Below are 21,618 nucleotides of genomic sequence, written 5' to 3'. Positions count from 1 at the left end.
AGACCACCGAGTAACTGGAGGGACTCGGTAGATTTAATTTTTGTCAACCGCAGCTTTAAGGTCAGCAGGTTAAAACCGTAAGCCAAGCCTCCCTTTCCCTTAGCGACCCTGGTGGTGAAACTGCCCCCTGCCAAGGCCTTAGAGGTGGCAGCCGCCCCCCTCCCCCGCCCCCCCAACAAGGCCCTCCCGGGAAGCGCTACCTCTCGCAGAGGTGGGAGGGGCAAGGGACTTCCGGTCGGAGGGAGGCGGCCGCTAGTGCGCAAGCGCGAGTCTCGTTCCTGCCTTTCTCTCTCCCCTCCCCCCTCCCTTCCCCAGCCTGAGGGGTCCTGAGGTGACAGCGCCTGGAAGCGCGACTGGAAGGGCCGGCGGAGGAGGAGATGGACAGGGCCAGGCCCGGGCGTCGGCGATCTTCGACCGGTGAGGAGGAGGGCTTGCGCGAGGGCCGAGCGGACCGTGCTGTCTGCGCGGCTGGCGGCCGCCGGTCGGCGCGGTGGGGAGGGAAGGAAGGAGGGAGGGGGGGAGGGAGCGGCGGGGGGCGCATAATGGAGAGCCCCGGAGCCGCGCGGGCGCGACCGCAGCTGTCGGGGCCGCCTCTGCTGCAGCCTGCCCCTTCTGCACCCCTCTGGCTCGCTCCCTCCTCCCGCGACACTCGGCTCGATTGTCTTCGGCCCACGGGTCTTCCCCGTTGGCTAGCGGCTGACCTGCCACGCCTTCCTCGTAATTTCACCCGCGTTCACGTTCGCTTCCGCCCACGGCGCACTCGATCTCACTTTCTTCCTGCGTCCCTCTGAACCCTTGCCTGGCCGACCCCGCCCCCGCCCGCCCCGCCGCTTCTCTCTCCCTCCCCCCCCCCCCGGCAGATAGGAGAGGCTGCCGTTCGCCCCTCTGTCCCTCAAGTAAATAAGCCTGGTGTCCCTCGTCGTCCCAGCAGGCTCGGTTAATAGCATTTTTCTTTTCCAGCCTCCTGCATCTTCCAAAAGTGATTCGAAAGGCCAAGGATTCGAAGCCGGGCTTTTGTTGTTGTTGTTTTAAATCTCAGCTCATTTTTGTTTGTAGTTGCTTCAAAGCTTGAAACTCAAGAACCTCTTAAGTTTTGTATAGAATTGACACGGAGCTCCGCCCAGTCACGCTATTGTTGTACACGTTATCTGTTAAGTGCGCCTCTTAAGTCCTTGAGTCAAGTCCCGTGTGCACAGAAATGCAGTCTAGTACATAAAACAACATCGGTGAATTCATTAGTATTATTATTTGTTGTTGTTGACAAAGGGTCTCCCTGTGTAACTCAGGATGGTGTCAAATTCTCAGTAACTCCCTTTCCCGAATGCTGGTGTTACAGGCTAGCTCAGCGCCTATCCGACCCCCCCTTTTTTTTTCCATACAGCTTTTCCCTGTGCAGCCCTGGCTGTCCTGCAACTCACTCGGTAGAGTAGACTGGCTTGGACACCGAGATCCATATGTCTCTCCCTCCCAGAGTGCTAGGATTAAAAGACATGAGCCACCACTGCCCGACTTTAGTCCAGCCCATTTAAGAAAATATTATTGTATTGTTCATTTTTGTAGAGATAGTGTTAACAGTTCTAAATCTATTTATGTATGCCCAGTGGCAATGTGTCTAAAATGTTTACTGCAGAATGTAAGGAGGTGAGCACAGATAGCACTTGGCTTAACAGAGTCGAAATCCACAGATCCCTTCATACTCGCTGGATCTTATCAATATTTTTGTCTCTTTTTCGGGGCGGGGGTGGGAGGGATGGTTGTCATCATGCAGCTTTGGAGCTCAGGAGTCTCCTACCTCAGTCTTCCCCCGTGCTGGGATTGTAGGTGTAAGTCACCATGCCTATTTTTTTTTCCCTGTGTATTTTAAATATACTAATTGTTCTTTGCCTTTGAAAGTATAATTATGCTCGAAAAACAAAGGTGTTTTTGTATGCATGTCTTCACTGACCAGTTTTTGTTTTGAGATTTCTGATCCTTGTGTTCAAATGAAATTGACTACTAGAAAAATGCAGTGTCTAATGTCATTTGGTCAGTGGCACTGCTGACCTTTAAGCCCAGCACTCCTCCAGAGGCAGAGGCAGGTGGATCTGTCTCTGTGAGCTTGAGGCCAGCCTGGTCTATAGAGGAGTTCCAGGACAGCCAAGACTATAATGTTTCAAAAAGAAAAAGAAAAAGAAAAATGCAATGTTTAGTTCTATTTGGGAGTTTTTTTGTTTTTTGTTTTTTTAAAGTTTTGTTTCTGTTTTTCTTTTTTCTTTTCTTTCTTTTTTTTTTTAAGATTTATTTATTTATTATGTGTACAGTGTTCTACCTGCATGTTGCCTGCAGGCCAGAGGAGGTCACCAGATCTCGAGCCACCATGTGGTTGCTGGGAATTGAACTCAGGACCTTTGGAAGAACAAGCAGTGCTCTTAACCACTGAGCCATCTCTCCAGCCCGGGTTTTTTTTTTTTTTTTTTTTTTTTTTAATGCAGAACTTTAGGCATAATCATAATCTCAATTCGATACAGTTTCTTCTCAATAAATATGATTCATCTTGACTTATCACATTTTATGTGTTAGTGTGTTATACAGCAAGTCTTTAGCCCTTTTTTTCCATTGGCAAAATCTATCCTTTACCTGGCTATTCATTTATTATTGTTTATTTGATGGATGTACTTTTGGAAAGAGAATTTGAGAATGAAGTTGCTAATCTGAAAACACTGGTATTTATGTTAGCTATAGCTCTAGGAAAGCCCTTTTGAGTGAAGTTTGAGATTAAGACCTCAAATTCATAAAAGACGTTGCTATTTATGTCACTGGAGAATTATTTCTTATGCCTTCTCTGGAAATTTTCTTTCTACGGAGCAGTGTGTAATCAGACCCATTCAGAGATCTACTATTTTCTAGCCATTGTTTTTCCAGTGTGCCTCTAGTTGTGTAATGTGAACATTAAAAAATAATCACCATAAGAATGGACTTTGGGAGCCCATTTCACATAGAGGGATACTTCCTCAGATTAGACACATGGAGGAGGGAGGGGAAGGCCTAGGCCCTATCCCAAAGGGCATGACAAACTCTTAAGAGCCCCTGTGGAAGGCCTCACCCTCCCTGGAGAGCAGAAAGGGTATGGGATAGGTAGAGTGTTAGTGGGGAGCAGGGGAGGAGAGCGGGAGAGGGAACTGGGATTGACATGTAAAACAATCTTGTTTCTAATTTAAATAAAAAAATGGAGGAAAAAATCACCTAATAAGATATTTGATTTTTCAACATATATTAACAGAAATATGTTGTCCTAGAACTTGCTGTGTAGAGCAGGCTGGCTTCAGATTCAGAGATCTGTTTGCCTTTGCCTTCTGAGTACTTGGATTAAAAGCCTATGCCATCATGCTCAGTCTTCAAATAGTTTTGTTTTGATTTATGTATTTTATGTCAATTTATTTACTTATTTTATGAATGAGTGCTCTGACTGTATGTATGCCTTTATGCCAGAAGAGGGCATCAGATGCCATCACTTGGTCCTGAGAATTGAACTCAGGACCTCTGGAAGAGCAGCCAGAGCTCTTTACTACTGAGTCATCGCTGGAGCCCCTGGAAACACTTTGTAGCAGAGTAATAATACTCCCTTTTATCATGACCCAGTTGTTTTCTTGACTTTGCTTTAGAATGAATCTCTGCTGCATCCCCTGAGGTTCCTGTGCTCAGCAAAGCCAGTGATGCAATACAGTCTTCGTATGTACTTGCTCACAGCTTCATCTTGGGCTGAGATCTAGTTTTCAAGTATCTGAAGATGAGGTTGGTGGACTGTACCCTCTCTGTCTGCATCCTTGGCCTGACCACTCTAAGAACTTTACAAACTTTAATTCTTTCAATCACTCTTACAAGTGACTTACTATTTTTGACTAATAAATGGAACTGGAATTTAGGAACCATAAGCATCTGTTAGTAAGAACTAGTGTTAGAAATAGGGTCAGATTAAAAGTCTGGTCTCTAAATACAGTATTTATGGCTTTAACTTCTTTTACTGCCTTTACACATTAATTAGCCCTACTTTGAAAAAAAATTCCATGGCTCAAAACTAGTTTGGATTTAAAAAAGCCTTCAGGATTTTGAAATTCTTTGTGTGCTCTTGTATATTTTGGCTCATTAAGAAAGTAGCTTTCTCACTGACACCCAAGTTCAGAGGGTCTGGATCAGTCCCATGCTGGCCTCCCAGCCATCTCAGTTCAGTGTTTAGCTGTGGGTGTCTGCCTCTGCTTCCATCAGCCACTGGATCAATCTCTTTATCAGGGAAGGGCATTTAAGGTAGCCTCTCCACTGTTGCTTAGATTGCTAGTTGGTGTCATCCTTGTAGATCTCTGGAAATCTCATTAGTGCCAGATCTCTCCTCAATTCTGTAATGGCTCCCTCTATTATGATATCTCTCATCCTGCTCTCCTCTATTCTTCCCCTGACTCAACCTTCCTGCTCCCCCATTCCTTTCCCCTCCTCTTCTCCTCCTGTCTTTCTCCCAGCTCCCGCTCCAAATCCCTTCATCCTCCCAATCTGCTCAGGAGATCCTGTACCTCTTCCTCTTCTCCGGGGTACTATGCATGTCTCTTTTAGGGTACTCCCTGTTTCCCAGCCTCTCTGGCAGTGTGGGTTGTAGGCTGGCAATCCCCTGATACATGTCTAAAATCCATATATGAGTGAGTACATACCATGTTTGTCTTTTTGTGACTGGGTTACCTCACTCAGGATGGTTTCTTTTGGTGTCATTCGTTTGCCTGCGAATTTCAAGATTCCATTGTTTTGTTTTGTTTTTGTTTTTTTTCCCACTGAGTAGTACTCTATTGTGTAAGGTACCACATTTTCTCTATCCATTCTTCAGTTGAGGGGTGGGTGTGGGGGAGGAGGGGAGGGAGAGGGAGCTGGGATTGACATGTGAAGCATGTTTCTAATTTAAATAATAATAAATTATATATATAAAAAAGAAAGTAGCTTTCTTGGCCTGGCGTTGGTGGTGCACTCCTTTAATCCCAGCACTCGGGAGGCAGAGGCAGTCAAATTTCTGAATTTGAGGTCAGCATTGTCTATGGAGTGAGAGTTCCAGGATAGCCAGGACTGTTACACAGATGAACTCTGGAAAAACCAAGAAAAAAAAATAAAAGTGGCTTTCAAGTAAGAGTAGCAGAAAAGGGATGAAGGGAGGAGAGGAAGGGGAGAAACTGATGTAACTCTATTTCACTTAGAAACATAAAGAAGCAAGTGGCTGAGGACTGGTGAGATGGTTCAGTGGGTAAAGACTACACATGAATTCACATGATGGTGGAAGAGAGACAACTACTGATCATTGTTCTCTGACCTCCACATAGTACTGGAATATGTATGACCTACCCTCCCCCCAATAAATAAATGAAAAAGTAGCTGAGTTCTCCTGATTTCTTCTTCATTTCCATCTTGAGGGATTAGTGTACCAGGTCCAGGTGATGTCTGCTTTGCAGTATTGGAAATGTAATGTGACTTGGGCCAGCAAGTTGTTCTCCAGTGACGGGCTCCTAAGGGTGATAACCAGAGGATGAGAAGATAAAGAAGATCGGAAAGCTGGGATCAGAAGGTCTTGCACAAGCTATGTCTTATGCCAAGCAAATTTATTAAGAAGTTTAGTATCTTATGTACAGTTTCTAGGGAAAAGTGGGACAGAATCAGCTGAAAACTCATACAATATGATGAAGTCAGCAAGAAGCTAATCAAGTAAATTTTTCACAAGATATCTCAAGTGCATCACAGACAAGTGCTCAAAGACTTTGGGACTAATAACTGCAGCCCCTCGAGGAGGGAAAAGTTGAGCTCTCAGGATCTGGAAAACAGCAGCTCCCCCAAGGTCCTGGCCCTAGGACAGTAACAGGCCTTGCTAAGTATGTGCTTGTTTTAGAAAAGGGACAAGTTGTAGTAGAGAAACAGGATTAAAAAGAAAAGAATATAAAGACTGATTGGGAAGGGAACAGAAAGGGGTAAATGGAGAGGAAAATGGCTAAAGATGTATCAGGTGATAAATAGGTAAGTTAGTTAATAGGATGAGGTGCTGGAAGAGTTGGAATGGAGTAGATTTGATGACATGGGACAAAATGGATTGAAGATGAATACAGTTACAATATGAGACGTTAATGATACTGCAGTCATGGCTTGCTATGAAATAGGTAAGGTATTATGAAAAGGGAGTTAATAATAGGAACTCAAGATCATATAGGGATTAATAAAGGAAGTAAGTAATTTCAGAGTTTTAAAATGTGAGTTTGCAGCCGGGCGTTGGTGGCACACGCCTTTAATCCCAGAACTCAGGAGGCAGAGGCAGGCGGATCTCTGTGAGTTCGAGGCCAGCCTGTTCTCCAGAGCGAGTGCCAGGATAGGCTCCAAAGCTACACAGAGAAACCCTGTCTCGAAAAACAAAAAAAACAAAAAAAAAAAAAAAAAAAAAAAAAAAAAGTGAGTTTGCATCTGCGTGTGGTAACACATGCCTTTAATCCTTGTACTTGGGAGGCAGAGGCAGGCAGATCTCTGAGTTCCAGGCCAGCCTGGTCTACAGAGTGAATTCTAGGACAGCCAGGGCTACACAGGGGATCCCTGTCTTGAAAAGAAAAAAAGTGAGCTTGCAGTAGTTGGGTTAAGTACTTGGAGAAAATAAGTTTAATTTAACTTTGGGTAAAGTGATGTGTTGTACAGACATGAGCAGGTAAAACTCTCTTACACTTAGAATAAAACAAAGCAAAACAAACCAGAGCTAATTCCTCCTCTTTGTACTTTGGAGCTTTTGATGTTATTTTGAGACAGGTCTCAGTATGTAGTTCTGGCTGTCATAGCTGTATAGATGAGGCTGGCCTTGAACTCACAAAGATTTGCCTCCCAAGTGCTGGGATTAAAGTTGTGTACCCCTATGTCATGAAAGCCAATAGACCTAGGTCAGTCTTCAGAGTCCACCTAGAGATAGTCTTCACAAAGTCCTCCAACCTCCCACTTCCTCTTGGGTCCATCCCTACCCACATCTTCCTTTGCCCATGGAGTACAGTTTGTGTTTCCCAAACTCTTGGGTGTGGAGCCCTTCCCCTACCAATGGTCACACCTTTAAAGAAAACTGACTCTCCCTCTCCCATCGACTATCAATTGTCACTAGTTCCTCAGCTAGGAATGAGACTTTGTGATCACCTCCCTCTTCCATGCTCCGATTTGTGTCTGACTTGTGCTTGCACGTGTAGTCTTCTCTGCACCCTGACCAGTTGTGGGTTTTTGTGTTAATCAGCATATACTACAAAAAGAAGCATATACTACAAAAAGGATTGAGAGTTGTGCTTGTCTGTGAGTGTAATAAGCCAGGAGGGATTTAATACTCTGTCCCTTTAGCAGAACAATAGTAGTAGGTGCTCCCTTAGGTCCTATGAACTGTCTAGCCTCAGGTTCTTGGTCCAGATAATGGTGTCTGGGTATGGGTTCCATCTTGTGGAGAGGCCCTTAAATCCAATCAGAAAGTTGGTCCCATGGCATCTCTGTCACTGTTGTACCAGTGGGCATGTCTTGTCATGCTAGTGGTTACTTAGCTCACAGAGTTGTTTGGTGGATAAGGTTATTGATTCCTTTCCTTTTCCAGTAGTGAGCACAGCACCTTCCATTACTATTAGAGCTGGCCTGTAGGGAAAAAGCTTTAGTTATAAACATGCCTTATTTGTATAGGCACCAGAAAACTTTTACCATCTTATCAGACTTAATTTGTGCCCTTCCCCAGTTAATATTCCCTTTATTCTCTATATCTTCTATTGTTCAAAATAGTATCATCATAGATTTGTTCTAATTGTAAAATGTCACAGTTGTGCATTTGATTTCCGTGGAGCAGAATGTCTGTGAGACATTCTGTGCTTAGAGGTAATCCTTGTCATTTGTTAACCCTGCAGCTTTCCTTGGTACAAATATGTTGATACATTACTAGTGGTAGATAATCTAGGTTGTTTCCAGCTTTTGGTTATTAAGGACACAGATAGCATGAACATTCTTGTTTCTCTTGGTTATTTGTCTAGAAGTATAATAGGTACTGAGTAAAGGCAGGTAAATATCTAACAGACACTGCCAAAGCATATACACTCATTTAACTTTTCCTGGCAGAGTATTAGTCTTTTTCCAATATTTGGTAATGATAGTCTTTTAAATTTTATTGTCATTTTAGCTATTATTTCCCTAATGGTTGTATCTTGACTATTTGGATATACATGTATACATACATACATATATAGTATGAAATGCTTGCTCAAGGCTTTTGTCCAATTTAAAGATTGAATTTTATTGTATTTATTCATTTTTCCCTTTCTTCTGTCCTGCCTTCCCCTGCCTTGCTAAGCATGTGTTCTGCCACAAGTACATGCCTCAATTTTAATTTTTTTATATTTATTTATTTTGGGTTTCTCTGTAGGCTTTGGTGGCTGTCCTGGAACTATCTCTTGTAGACCAGGCTGGTCTCGAACTCACAGAGATCTGCCTGCCTTTGCCTCCAAGTGCTGGGATTAAAGGCCTGCGCCACCACTGCCCGGCTACAATTTTTATTTTTGAACAGGATCTCACCATTAGCCCTGGCTGCTTTGGAACTTGCTATGTAGACCACCAGGCTAGCCTTGAACTTACAGAGATCCACCTGTTTCTTCTTTCTGAGTGCTAGGATTAAAGGTGTGTTCCACCATGCTGCGAATTATAATTGCTAAGAAATCTTGGATTGTGTCTGATTTGCTCAGTGTTATTTATGTTCAGTGCCTAGCAAGTGAGGAACATATGATAGCCATTAAGTAGATATTTGCTGATTGAATGAGAGAATTCATGCAAGAAAAACCCACAGAAAGTCTGAAAAATGCTGATGAGTAAAGAGTTAAAGTATTTCCCTTTGTGTGGCATGTGTATGTATGTGATAAAACTGGAAGGAAATGTTTCTGTAGAATACTGCCAACTTCTAGATAATCTCACCTCTGTTCTCTGTCATAAGATCTGCCCAGTCATCTGATTCTACCATGGGTATTTTTATTAGGAAATTTCTGTTTAGTTCTTTCTTTCTTTTCTGTTTTTTTTTTTTTTTTTTTTTTTTTTTTTTTTTTTTTTTTGACAGGATTTCTCTGTGATACTGCTCTGGCAGTTCTGGAACTCACTCTGTAGAGTTCCAATTTACAGAGATCCATAGCTTCTGCCTCCCGAGTGCTGGGATTAAAGGTGTGTATCACCACTGCTCTGCTACTTTTCTTTCTTTCTTTCTTTCTTTCTTTCTTTCTTTCTTTTTTCTTTTTTTTTGGTTTTTCGAGACAGGGTTTCGCTTTGGAGTCTGTCCTGGAGCTAGCTCTTGTAGACCAGGCTGGTCTCGAACTCACAGAGATCTGCCTGCCTCTGCCTCCCGAGTGCTGGGATTAAAGGCGTGTGCCACCAATGCCCGGCTACTTCTTTCTTTTTTAATTGTCCTTGTGCACATGTTTACTGGAGGCATTTGTGACAGTCTGTCACATTGATATATGACAAACTTTTAGGTCTTTAGGCGTAGCCCTTTAGTGTCTGTAAAACACCAGTGTACTTTAATTTTAAGTAAGGGATAGATAGAAAAGGATCCTGTTCAGTAAGTTATGTCATTCAGATGGTAAATAATAATTTTTATTATGTCTTTGGTTTTTGTAGAGATTGTCACAGAGAGAAAAAAGAAAAAGTCATCAGCTGATTTACAGGAGGTATGTGTTAATGTGTTTATCATCTTTAAAATTACTCACACCGGTATCATTTTGCTGTTTCTTTTTAATATATAAAATGCTGATTAAAGTTTTACTGTGCATTTTTAATTATACTAAAAGGAGCCAGGCAGTGGTGGTATGGACCACCTTTAATCTCAGCACTTAGGAGGCAGAGGCAGGTTCGAGGCCAATCTGGTCTACAGAGTGAGTTCCAGGACAGCCAGGGCTACACAGAAAAAAAGCCTGTCTTGAAAAACCAAAACAAAAAGTAAAATAAAATAAAACCAGAAATTTTTTTCCTTCATTAATTCTTTTTTTTTTTTTTTTTTTTTTTGTTTTTTGTTTTTGTTTTTCGAGACAGGGTTTCTCTGTGGCTTTGGAGGCTGTCCTGGTACTAGCTCTTGTAGACCAGGCTGGTCTTGAACTCACAGAGATCCGCCTGCCTCTGCCTCCCCAGTGCTGGGATTAAAGGCGTGTGCCACCAACGCCCGGCTCCTTCATTAATTCTATAAGCCAAAACTAGCAAAACAATTTTAATTTCTACTTGTATAGCAAGTTTTAAAAATCATCCTTAAAAAAAAGATGATTCCCCTCCCTGGGCATTTTGTGATTTAAACATAGTAATAACCTGATTAACATTATTTACTAGATAACTTGCTTTTCTTTCATCCATGCTTTTTTATTTATGTATAACTGGGAACATCTTTTATTCTGTATTATTTCTTTTTGTTTTTTGAGACAGGGTCTTACTATGTAGCTCTAGCTGTCCTACTCACTATGTAGGCTGGGTGGCCTCCAACTCACAGAGATCTACTGCTTCTCAAGTGCTGGAATTAAAGGCATGCACTACTGTGACCAGCTACATGCTTACCTTTAATTTAGAACTTTCTTTTTATGTTATGCATTTGTAGGATTTGGCAAAGGAGGGTCATGAGAGGAATTCAAGAGTGCCTTAGATGACCATGTAGGGAACATTGCTTTAGGTATTGGTTTCTGTTGGATTCCTTAAAATCTGCAAGGGGTGCTTTCTCCATTTAAAATGTTGGATTTAAATTAAGTGGGGTGAATGATAGAGAGAGACTTTTTTTTTGTTTATTATTGTCAAATACTGCCATAGCTAGGTACTCAGTTCATTTTCTGTTGCTATTATGAGTATACTTGAGACTGGCAATTTGAAAAGAAAAGGAGTGTTGGGCCAGTGAGATGGCTCAGTGAGTAAAAGAAAATAAGTGTAATTTGTTCACTGTATTGGAGAGCTCTTGGCATTTGTTCATCTGTTGAGAGCCTTGTACAACTTCATCTCGTGACAGGAAGTGGAAGGAAGGACAAGCAGGCTGGAGACAGGAACTTGAGAAAGATTGAGGAGAGAGTTCCAGGATTTCTTTGTAATAATTTGCTCTCTCTTTCTTCTTTTGGAGAAAGAATCTCACTAGGTAGCCCTAGCTGGCTTGGAATTCTCTATGTAGATTAGGTTGGCCTCAAGGTCAGAGACTGTCTCTGCCTCCCAAGTGCTAGGATTAAAGGTGTTTGACACCTCACCTGGCCCTGGAAGGTCTCTTGAGCCCAGAAGTTTGAGGCTAGCCTGGGTGACAGCTCCATAATAGTGAACTAATACATGCTGTCATGTTCTCTTCCCTGACTTCCCTTCCCTTTCCCTCCTTTGCCCTTCACCATTTTCACAGTGTTGAGGGTTGAACCCAGAGCTTTGAAAGTGTCAAGGAGGTACTCTTCCATAAGCTACACCCATTTCCCATACCCTGCTCTGTAGATGCATGGCATCTTTTTTATTTCTAAATAATTTTTGACTCAGAATATTTATAGAAGTTGGGCAGAATTCCTGTGTACTATTCATTTATAATGATAGTATGATTATCAAAAATAAGAAATTAGCCTTATAGATCCATTCCAATATTCTCTACTGTGTTTTGTTATACCTTCCTGATTTCTTTGTCTATCACATTTCTTTAGTCTCATTGCTTTTATAGCCATGACACTTTGGAAAAGTACTAAATAATAATTTGTGTAGAATATTCCTCAATCTGAATGGACTCTCTCTCTCTCCCCCACCCCCTTTTTTTGTGTGTGTGTCTTACTGTTGATGATGTCAGCCTGATTGTTTGGTTAAGGCAGTATTTCTTGCTTGCTCCCCTGTATGGTTATTATTTTCTCCTTATGATTAATTGATGTCTTGGAGGAGACTGCAACTTAATGCGATGTGGTATTATACTTTGCTCAGTATCTTGGCATCTACTAGTAGATCTTGGTTGAATTCTTTTGATTTTCTTTTATTTATTGCCTTTTGGCCATGATCAAGTATAGTATATATCTTCTTATTCCTTCATTTCTAAATGGAAATTTTTCTGTAAGTAAGAGCTGTCATCCTTCCACTTATTTATATCAAGTTGTTTTCAAATACTTATTTCATTATGTTTATTATAATCTATTCTTAATGATTCTGTTAGTCTAAGTTTTGGCAATAAGGTATCTTTCAGATTAGCTCCTGTCTTCCCGTGTGTGTGTGTGTGTGTGTGTGTGTGTGTGTGTGTGTGTGTGTGTGTGTGTGTGTTTGTATGTGTATTCATCTGTATGCAGATGCACATGCAGAGGGCATGTGTGTACAAATCCATTTGAACCCTAGGATCTGTGGGTTTCCACCTCTCCAATGTTAGGATTACAAGTGTGAACCACCATGCACATACACACAAACACACATATGTATATAATGTCTGCATATTTATATATGTTTAATGTGAATTTTAGCCTTCCTGAGCCCTTTTGACATTGTGTTGTTTATTTATTTGAGTGCTTTCTTTTCTTTTTTTTGTTTTTGTTTTTTTAAGACAGGGTTTCTCTGTGTAGCCCTGGGTGTCCTGGAACTCACCAGAGTGCTGGGATTAAAGGCATGTGCCATACTGCTTACTTTTTAGCATTGTAAGAAATATTTTTGGCACTGCTGTTAAATTTTTGTTCAAATTATATATAAAGAAAATAGGAGTATGAGACATAAGACTAAGAGACGTATTAGACATATTATAGGCCCGGCAGAGTAGGGAGACTAAAGGAGAAGAGAAACAGGGTTAATGGCTGACCGCCATGGCTGGTCACCATAGAGAGAGAGAGAGAAGAGAAGCAGAAGCAAACAGAGAAGAGAAGAGTAGAGAGTGTAGAGAGGTAAGTGTAGAGAGTAGAGAGTGAGTGTAGAGAGAGCGTAAATGGACAAGGATCTGTCTTTTAAAGGGGTCCTCTGCACCTGCGTGCAGACTTCGTTCCCATGGAACCCTGGGCTGACCAGGGTACTGCCTGTTCTGCCAGGTAACAGGGGCAGGCCAGCATAATGCTTGTATCTTTCAACTGCAGATGCTAATTTTGTTAGACTGTTGCTGTGCATACTTATGAGAGAAACAATTTAAAGGATGAAAAATTTATTTTGCCTTACAGTTTCAGAGATTTTAGACACTGCTGTTTGGCTATGACAAGGTAGAAACATCATGGAGGAAGGACATGGTGGAGAAAAGCTGTTGCTGACTAGACAGGAAGTGAAGAGGTAGCAGAAGTGGTCCAGGGCCAGAATAGCATGCTTCAAAGGCATGACCCCGTGAGATAGTTCCTTAGCTGGGCTTCACCATCCTTCCTCTGATTTCCAGTTGTCTATTCAGATTTTGAACCCATCACTTAGTTATGTTATGGATTAAGTCAGGCCTCATGGTTTAATCTATGGAAACACCCTCACCGACGTTCAGGTGTGCTCTAATAATCTCAGTGCAGTGCAAGTATCTTTCCGTCCAGATGACAGTCAAGACTTTTCATCACTCTTACGAGAAGGCCCTGAGTTTGATCCCCAACAGAAGTAAATGCTTTAGAGATACTATTTTTTCGGAAGTGAAGTGGAGCCTATCCTGGTACTCACTCTGGAGACCAGGCTGGCCTCGAACTCACAGAGATCCACCTGCCTCTGCCTCCCAAGTGCTGGGTTAAAGGTGTGCGCCACCAACGCCCGGCAAAGAAATGCTTTTTAATACAGAAAAGCAATAACTAGGAAGTTACTGGTACTCAGGAAGATTAGCTATCCCTTAGTGATGTAAGCTATTGATGTTAGGGTTGCGGTATACTTTCTTCAAATTTATTCTGTCCTCCTGATTTAGGCTTTCTTCTCATAGAAACACTTATGGGGAGGAGGGTTTTGGTAATTGAACCTAGGGCCTTAATGTACATGTTATGCCCGTACTCTGCTGCTGAACTTTGGCCCCTTGTAAGTGATTACTGTATGTTAATACTTATTTATTTATTTATACATTTTAGGTATTTACATTTTAAACAATGGATTTCTAACTTGTTGCATTTCATGCATTATTTTTAAAAAAGATTTTATTTATTTATTATGTATACAGTGTTCTACCTACATGTATACCTCCTGCAGGCTAGAGAGGGCACCAGATCTCATTATAGATGGTTGTGAGCCACCATGTGGTTGATGGGAATTGAACCCAGGACCTCTGGAAGAGCAGGCAGTGCTCTTATCCTCTGAGCCATCTCTCCAGCCCCTCATGCATTAATTTATAAAGTTTAACTGCTGTTAAGTTATAAAGTACTGGGTGTAGTAGACAGAAGCTTGTAATCCCATCTCATGGGAGACAGGAGGATTGCCACAATTTTGAGGCCAGCATTGGTCTGATTAGTAAGTTCCAGGTCAGCTGGGGCTATATAGAAAGACCCTTTCTCAGAAAACAGATAAAAGAGAAAGAAATGAATGACCAGTACCCTCAGTTTAGGAGGATTATGTAGTTTGAAGAAGACTGCTATGTAGATAAATACTGTGATATGCTACGAGTTAATATAAATAATTTAAAATAAATGTGCTGAGCACAGACACATGGAGAAAGGAGTGGCTTCAAGCAAGGATGATGCTTATGAAGACAATTTTCAGACAAATTCAGAGTATTTCATAAAAAGAAATACAGGGAAGAGCAGCCTAGGTTGAAGAAATCGTGTATAAAAATAGCTAGAGATATCAAATAATGCAACATGTCTGAAGTTTAGCAACTCCATAGAGTTGAATTACAGAATTTTAAATCTGTTGGTCATATGAAACATTCCTGAATCTAGAGTTTTACATAGAAATGGTGGATGTCATTGTTGTATTACATAACTGCTTTAGATAGATTAGAAGGGGGAAGAGACCAGGCAAAAGCATAGTATTTTGGAAGCTAGTGTGACTCTTTACCTGATTTCATGCTCATGAGAAGATATTGTTAATACAACTGTATTTAATGAAATCTTCAAAACTGTTAAGAGTATTTATGTAGAGCAATAGCCAATGCCTCTCTTAGTTGACTCAGTTCCTCTATACATTTCAGTTAAACTAACTGTTTTCTTGTCCTGGTTTCAGATAACAAAGTTGTTAACTGTACAGTCAGAGGATGCCCTTGCTCAGTCACCGTTGTCCAAACTCAGAGGCTCAGAGTGCTGGAAGCTCCCCAAGGGGGTAAACTCACTTTTAAAGTACATCATTTTGTTTGCTGTGTCTACAATATTTTAGTAAATAAATTTTATTTTCTTATGTATCCCTTTTGATTTTCTGTGTAACTAAAGATTTTATAGTAGCTTATGTCTGATATATGTTAAAATAAAACTTGGAGATTAGGATCTTGGGCCTTCAGTTTAAGTATTCATATGCATGGTTGATTTATGAAATTTCAATATCATTATTATAAAAAGAAATCATTTTAAGGTTTAGTGAAATATTTCTTTTTCTCTAATTTTTTAAAATTAATTTGTTTAAAAAGGTATTTCCTTTTTTTTTTGAAACAGGGTTTCCCTGTGTAGTCCTGGCTGTCCTGGAAATTGCTCTGTTGACCAGGCTGCCCTTGAACTTAGAGATCGTCTGCCTCTGCCTCCTGAGTGCTGGGATTAAAGGTGTGCCCCACCACACTTGGCAAGAGGGTATCTTTTTTTTTTTTAATTTATTTATTTATTTATTTATTGTGTATACAACATTTTGCTTCCATGTATATCTGCACACCAGAAGAGGGCACCAGATCTCATAACAGATGGTTGTGAGCCACCATGTGGTTGCTGGGAATTGAACTCAGGACCTCTGGAAGAACAGTCAGTGCCCTTAACCTCTGAGCCATCTCTCCAGCCCGAGGGTATCTCTTAACTGAGCTATAATGGTATAAAGATACTCTGGGGGCTGGAGAGCTAGTTCAACGGTTGAAAAGTACTAGTTACTCTTCTGGAGGACTTGGGTTCAGTTCCCAGCACCCATGTGACAGCTCACAACTGTCTTTAACTCCAATTCCAGGGGATCCAATGCCCTCTTCTCACATTTGCAATCATTAAGCATGTACCTGGTGCACAGATGTCCATGAATAGAAAATACACACATACACACACACACATACATACACACTTATTTATTCACAATAAATAAGTGAAACTTAAAAAGAAAGATAAATGTTGTGAAAGAGATTATGATTATATGTCTGGACTTTAATATTATCATGATTTGTTATTGGTGTAGGGTTCTGATAATTAGTTACCTATAGTAGCATTTTGTTATTCTTGCTGTTTGAGATGGGAACCCCCTCTCTTGGCATCCTGAGTGTCCAGGACTACTGATATGCACTACTGCACCTGACTCAGCTCTTCTTTCTTTTTTGGGACAGTCTCACAAAGTAGCCCAGACTGATTTTACATTCCTAAACTTCCTGTTTCAGCCTCCTCAGTACTGCTACTGTGTCTTGTTTTGCCATGTGTATATAATGTGCCTTGTGTTAATGAGTGGGGGGGTATGGATACATGTGTATGCAGATAACAACTTCATTGGTTCTTCCTCTGGTACTGTCTACCTTTTTTAAAAGACAGGCTCACTCACTGGTCTGGAACTCACCAAGTAGGTTACGCTGGCTGCCTCGAGACCCCCAGCCATCCCCTGGTACCATGATTGCAAATACATGCCACCACCCCTCCTTTTTGAAAATGTGGGTCCTAGTGTTTGCAAGGCAGGCGCTTTATACCTACTGAGCTGTCTCTCCAGTCCCTTGGTCATTTTAAAAATAGGTGCAACTAATTATTTTAGTAAATAATTGAAGTAAGTAATAATTGAAGTAAGTAATAATTGAAGTAATTACTTACTTCAATTATTGCTTGAAGTAACTTTTTAGATTGTTTTTCTTTTCTTTTTTTAAATTCTGGGAAAGGAGATAATTAATTAAAGAAGAATGACAGAGGAACTTAGAGGTTTGCCAGACTTAGCATGTGACCCAGCAGTAGGCTTTAATGGGACAAAAGGGAAGAGCAGGGGCTCTGTGATATTTTATGGGTCACTTACATAGTAATCCTCTCCCAAATTCCCAAAGTCTAGTCTTTTCTGAGCATGCTTCAATGGTTGAATGAAGTCTGAGCAGGCTGAGGGCTGCCACATGCTAATATGGCACACCATATGCTAATCTCCTCCACTCAGGTCTTCTCAGGCCTCTGTGTTGCTGATAGTCTTGCCCATGGAGCAGCTTAAGGGACACTCTTCCTGCTGCAGGATCACATGAGCTCTCAGCACTAGTTTTTGCGTTTTCTTGTTTCACACTCTTTCTATGATCTTTCATCTGTCTGTAATGCTCTCGCATGTTATCCCTGCAATTCTTTGGCAGCTACGTGGTGTTTCTCTGGCGGCTCCTCTCTTTTCCTCTTTTTCTCTTTCTCTTTCTCTCTCTCTTTTTTCTTTTCTTTCTTTTTCTTTTTCTTTTCTTTTTTTGTAGTAGGCTTGAACTTAAGGCCTTGTGCTTTCTAGGCAAGTGTTTTACCACTGAAGTATACTCAGTCCTTTTCTTAACTTTAAAAAATTCAAGACAGGCTCTTGCTAAGTCACCTAGTCTGGCCTTTTACTCACATTGTCCAGGCAGGCCTTAAGTTCTTGATTGAAATTACCTTTTTGGTGTCTACAAGTATTTTTTTTTTTAAATAATTTTGTAGGACTTCATTATATGGAACATCAGACAGAAATCCTGCTGCAGCAAGCATCGTGTATATGTATGAAATATGGAGAGCCATTTTTTGAGTGGGACCTTTTAGGAAATTGTATATTAAATTTCAATAAATATTACAAGATTGTCTCAGAAAATTTGGACCAGTTTATGTTGCCACCAGTGAGAGCACTGAATTTTTTACAAACTTACCAGTTCTAGATACTGTTAGAGCCCCGGAAAAACTCAGGTATCCGTGGTCCCAGGCCATGACCTCGGTCACCCCAATCACCAGGCAGATTCAGAGAGCTTGCTGCAAACTGCATGAGGCTTTATTGTTTTTTTAATGCGCTAACTCCATGTTAGCTCGGGTCTTTCACCCACCCACCATCGAGGATGGCTAGCAAAGACCCCTCGAACCAGCTGCCGAACAATCTTGTAGGGTAGCGTAAGGGGAGTGTGTAGGGTATGTACAGGCTCAGGATTGGTGTGCCTCCAGGCTTGGAGGGCTTGCCCTGTGTTGATTGGCCAATTGGTTGTTATGGCCCGTAGGCCCTCCCAGGGTGGTTGCTATGCTCTGCACGTCATTGCTGTGCGCTTGTCTGTAAAGTACACCCAGAGTCGTAAAGCATAGCGCTACCAGCTAACTTCTGATTGGTTCCTTGTCACGAGGCAGGCACCTAACCTCTAGTGACTAAGGCAAGGTCATAGTGAGCACGTGTTACTGTCATGGCTGCCGAAATGGGGGGCTGGTCCCTTCAATACCATCACAATAATGACTAATTTTGGTGCTCAGGTTGCCTCAATTGAGAACTGCTAATGTGATTAGAAAAGCACACCTCTGGGTGTGTCTGTGAGGGAGTTGCCAAGTGATATATCACAAGGATTAGTGAATGGATTAGTGCCTTGATGGATCCATAATTTGGTAGTATTACTGGGAGATGGTGAAAAGTAAGAGGTGGGGGTTGGTTGGAGAAAGGTTGCTGGTGATATTTCTTGGACCTCTCTTTTTCTGTTCTTTTCACCACACTGTCCCTAATCTGATAAATAAACATTTCTGAAACCTTCATAAAAAGAAGGAATTCCTCTCTTTTAGACGTGTGTCAGGTATGCAAAGTAATAAATAAAATCACAGTAAAGTGGTTGCCATTTGAAAGGTAGAAAAGTAATCTTGTTTGTTTTGCTTTGATAGTGGCTCCCTGTAGCCCATCTTCATTTGTTAGAGACAGCTTTAAACCTGTTGTCATTGTGCACATCTGGTATCCCCTTCTTTTCTGTGACAAACTTGTAGATCTCTCTGAATGTCCACAAGAAGTCATGGGGTAGTCTCAGCTTATCCCCATGTTCATGGCAGAATAGCCTTTCTTTTGATTACACTCCTTTGTAGGAACCATTTGTTTGGCTCAGGTTGGGAAGAAAGAATTCTAGGGATTATGAGTTTGCTTTTCCAAGATTAGTCATCACTGGAAGACCTACCTTGAATAAAAAAAAAAATGATTATTTTTTTCCTGTGTGTGTCTGCCCATGGTGGGGCATGCAAGTGCCAGAGCGTGCATTCAGAGGTCCAAAGACAACTTTGTAGATGTAGTCTGTTCTTTTCTACCACTTTGATGAGGGTGGCTCAAAGTGGGAGTTGAACTGAGGATGCCAAACCAGTGTAGCAAGTGCTATTATGTAAGAGCCATCACAGCAGCCTGCTGTGCCTTGAGTTCATTGTTTTTGTTTTTTTTTCCAAAACAATGTCTCTCACTGTAGCTCAGGGTAACCTAGAACTCACCATGTAGCCCACACTGGCCCAGAACTTGTAGTAATCATCTTGCCTCAGACTCCTGAAAAATAACTAGATTATAGAATGTGAGCCACCTTGCCTAGTTTATAGTATTAAAATTATATTAAGATACTTTCTGCTATTAAGATTGTATAAGAAGGATCATTTAAGAGCGTGTACTGTTCTTGTAGGATCCTACCATCCAACATCAGGTAACTACTTTTGTTTTCGGTGGGTACCTGCACAAAGATACATAATTAAAATATAATTAGTAAATTGCCTTGTGAACTCATGTAGCACCTTAATTTCTCATCTTTTTATACAAGGACATTTTTATTCAAAGATAAATTGTATGTTGAACATATTTTCCCACATATTCCTCTTTCTCCCTCTCCCTCTTTCCTTAGTTGTCTTGTTGCCCTAGATAGTTTCACTTAAACTTTCAGATACAAGATTTTGTATATCTGTATAACATCTAGGAGTAAGTAAAAACATATGGATAAAAACATATTATTTTTGTCTTTCTGAGATTGACTTAATTTCCTTAATGTGAGTATTGAGTTGTATCCATTTTGCTTCAAATGATATAACTTCACTGACTTCTTTTTTGGGGGGGCAGGGAAGAGAGGCTCCCTGACTAGGAATCCAACCTGTGCCACAGCAGTGAGAGTCCCAAATCTTTTCTTTTCTTTCTTTTTTTTTTTTTTTAAAGATTTTTATTTATTTATTTATTATGTATACAACATTCTGCTTCCATGTATATCTGCACACCAGAAGAGGGCACCAGATCTCATTACAGATGGTTGTGAGCCACCATGTGGTTACTGGGAATTGAACTCAAGACCCCTGGAAGATCAGCCAGTGTTGTTAATCACTGAGCCATCTCTCTAGCACTGATAGTTTTACTGAATCTTAACCACTAGATTACCAGGGAGCTTCACAGATTTTTATGTTTGAACAAAGTGTTATTGTGTTTATATACACCACATTTCCTTAGCCACTTCTCTGTTGTTGACCACTGAGGTTGGTTGGTTCTATTACTTAGCCTTTGTGAATATTGTCACAGTCAACATTGATGTGCAGATATTTCAGTGATATGCTGACTTTGAGTCCTTTTGTAAACACTGAGGAGTGTGGTATAGATGGGTCACATGGTAGTTCTGTGCTCATTTCCAGAGTTGCTAGACTAGCTCTTCCCATCAGCAGTGATTCCCCTTTTTTCACATCTTTGCTTGTGGTTGTTGCTTGTTGTTTGCTTAATTACTGCCATTCTAATTAGGCTAAAATGGCATCCCAGTGAGTTTTCATTTGGATTGATAGCTAGTGACTATGAACATTTTTTTTCATGTGACTATTGGCCATTTGTATTTTCTCTTTTGAGAACTTTGTATTTCATCATCCTACTTATTAGCTGAGTTATTTGATATTTTATTTAGATGGGATCTCACTGTGTAGGCTTGAGTGTTTAGAACTTGACCAGGTTGGTCTCAAATTTAGAGTTACCTGCCTCTGCTTCATGACTGCTGGGATTTAAAAAAAATATTTATTTTTATTTTATGTTCATTGGTGTTTTGTCATGGGGGTTGAGTCCCCTGGAAGTGGAGTTACAGACAGTTGTGAACTGCCATGTGGATACTAGGAATTGAACCTGGGTGCTCTTGAAGTGCAGGCAGTGCTCTTAACCACTGAACCGTTTCTCTAGCCTGACTGCTGGGATTAAAGACAGTACTACTGTACAGCTGAGTTAATTGATTTCTTGTAGTTTAATGTTTTGAGTTCTTTGTATAGTTTAGCTCTTAACCCTTTGTTAGATATGTAACTAGCGAAGAGTTTCTCCCATTCTATAGATTCGATATTTGAATAAAAATTTCTTTGGCATTCTGCAGTATCTTATTCTCTGCCCCTTGTCAGTTGTGGGTCTCTGTGTGGGTCTCCACAAATGTCAGACTCCACAGATGTGGGGATCCACATCTACTGCAAATAGAAACTTGTCAGATGAGGGTTGGGAGATGGTGTCTATTAGTATCATGATAAGCCGTTAGAAATTGGTTAATCATTACACCCATTGAGTAGCATAATAGTAGTAAGTTCTCCCTTGGGGCCTAAGATGTGTCTGGCCATAGGTTCTTGGCCTTATAATGGTGCCAGGTATGGGTTTCATCTTGTGGAGCAGGATTTAAAGTCTGTTAGAAAATGG

At 41.0% G+C, this 21,618-nt stretch overlaps 1 protein-coding gene across 13 annotated transcripts in view; it reads left to right on the top strand.

The window, feature by feature from the left end:
* The first annotated feature begins 238 nt into the window (after window positions 1-238).
* The window catches only part of Senp7 (SUMO specific peptidase 7), a 124,482-nt gene continuing 103,102 nt past the window's right edge, over window positions 239-21,618 (top strand). For 2 of the 13 annotated variants that reach the window (XM_035444469.1, XM_035444468.1), the window contains exons 1-2: window positions 239-417; window positions 15,082-15,230. In XM_035444469.1, coding sequence (XP_035300360.1) covers window positions 378-417; window positions 15,082-15,230 — 189 coding nt within the window. In that variant the 5' untranslated portion in view covers window positions 239-377. Of the gene's footprint in view, window positions 418-3,641; window positions 3,772-9,645; window positions 9,696-15,081; window positions 15,231-21,618 lie in introns of all 13 variants that reach the window. The other 11 variants (XM_035444471.1, XM_027412496.2, XM_027412494.2 and 8 more) reach the window with 11 other exon arrangements.

The sequence above is a fragment of the Cricetulus griseus genome, chromosome 4, assembly GCF_003668045.3.
Source record: "Cricetulus griseus strain 17A/GY chromosome 4, alternate assembly CriGri-PICRH-1.0, whole genome shotgun sequence".
NCBI classification, from domain to species: Eukaryota; Metazoa; Chordata; class Mammalia; order Rodentia; family Cricetidae; genus Cricetulus; species Cricetulus griseus.
This window is presented reverse-complemented; position numbering and strand designations above follow the sequence as displayed.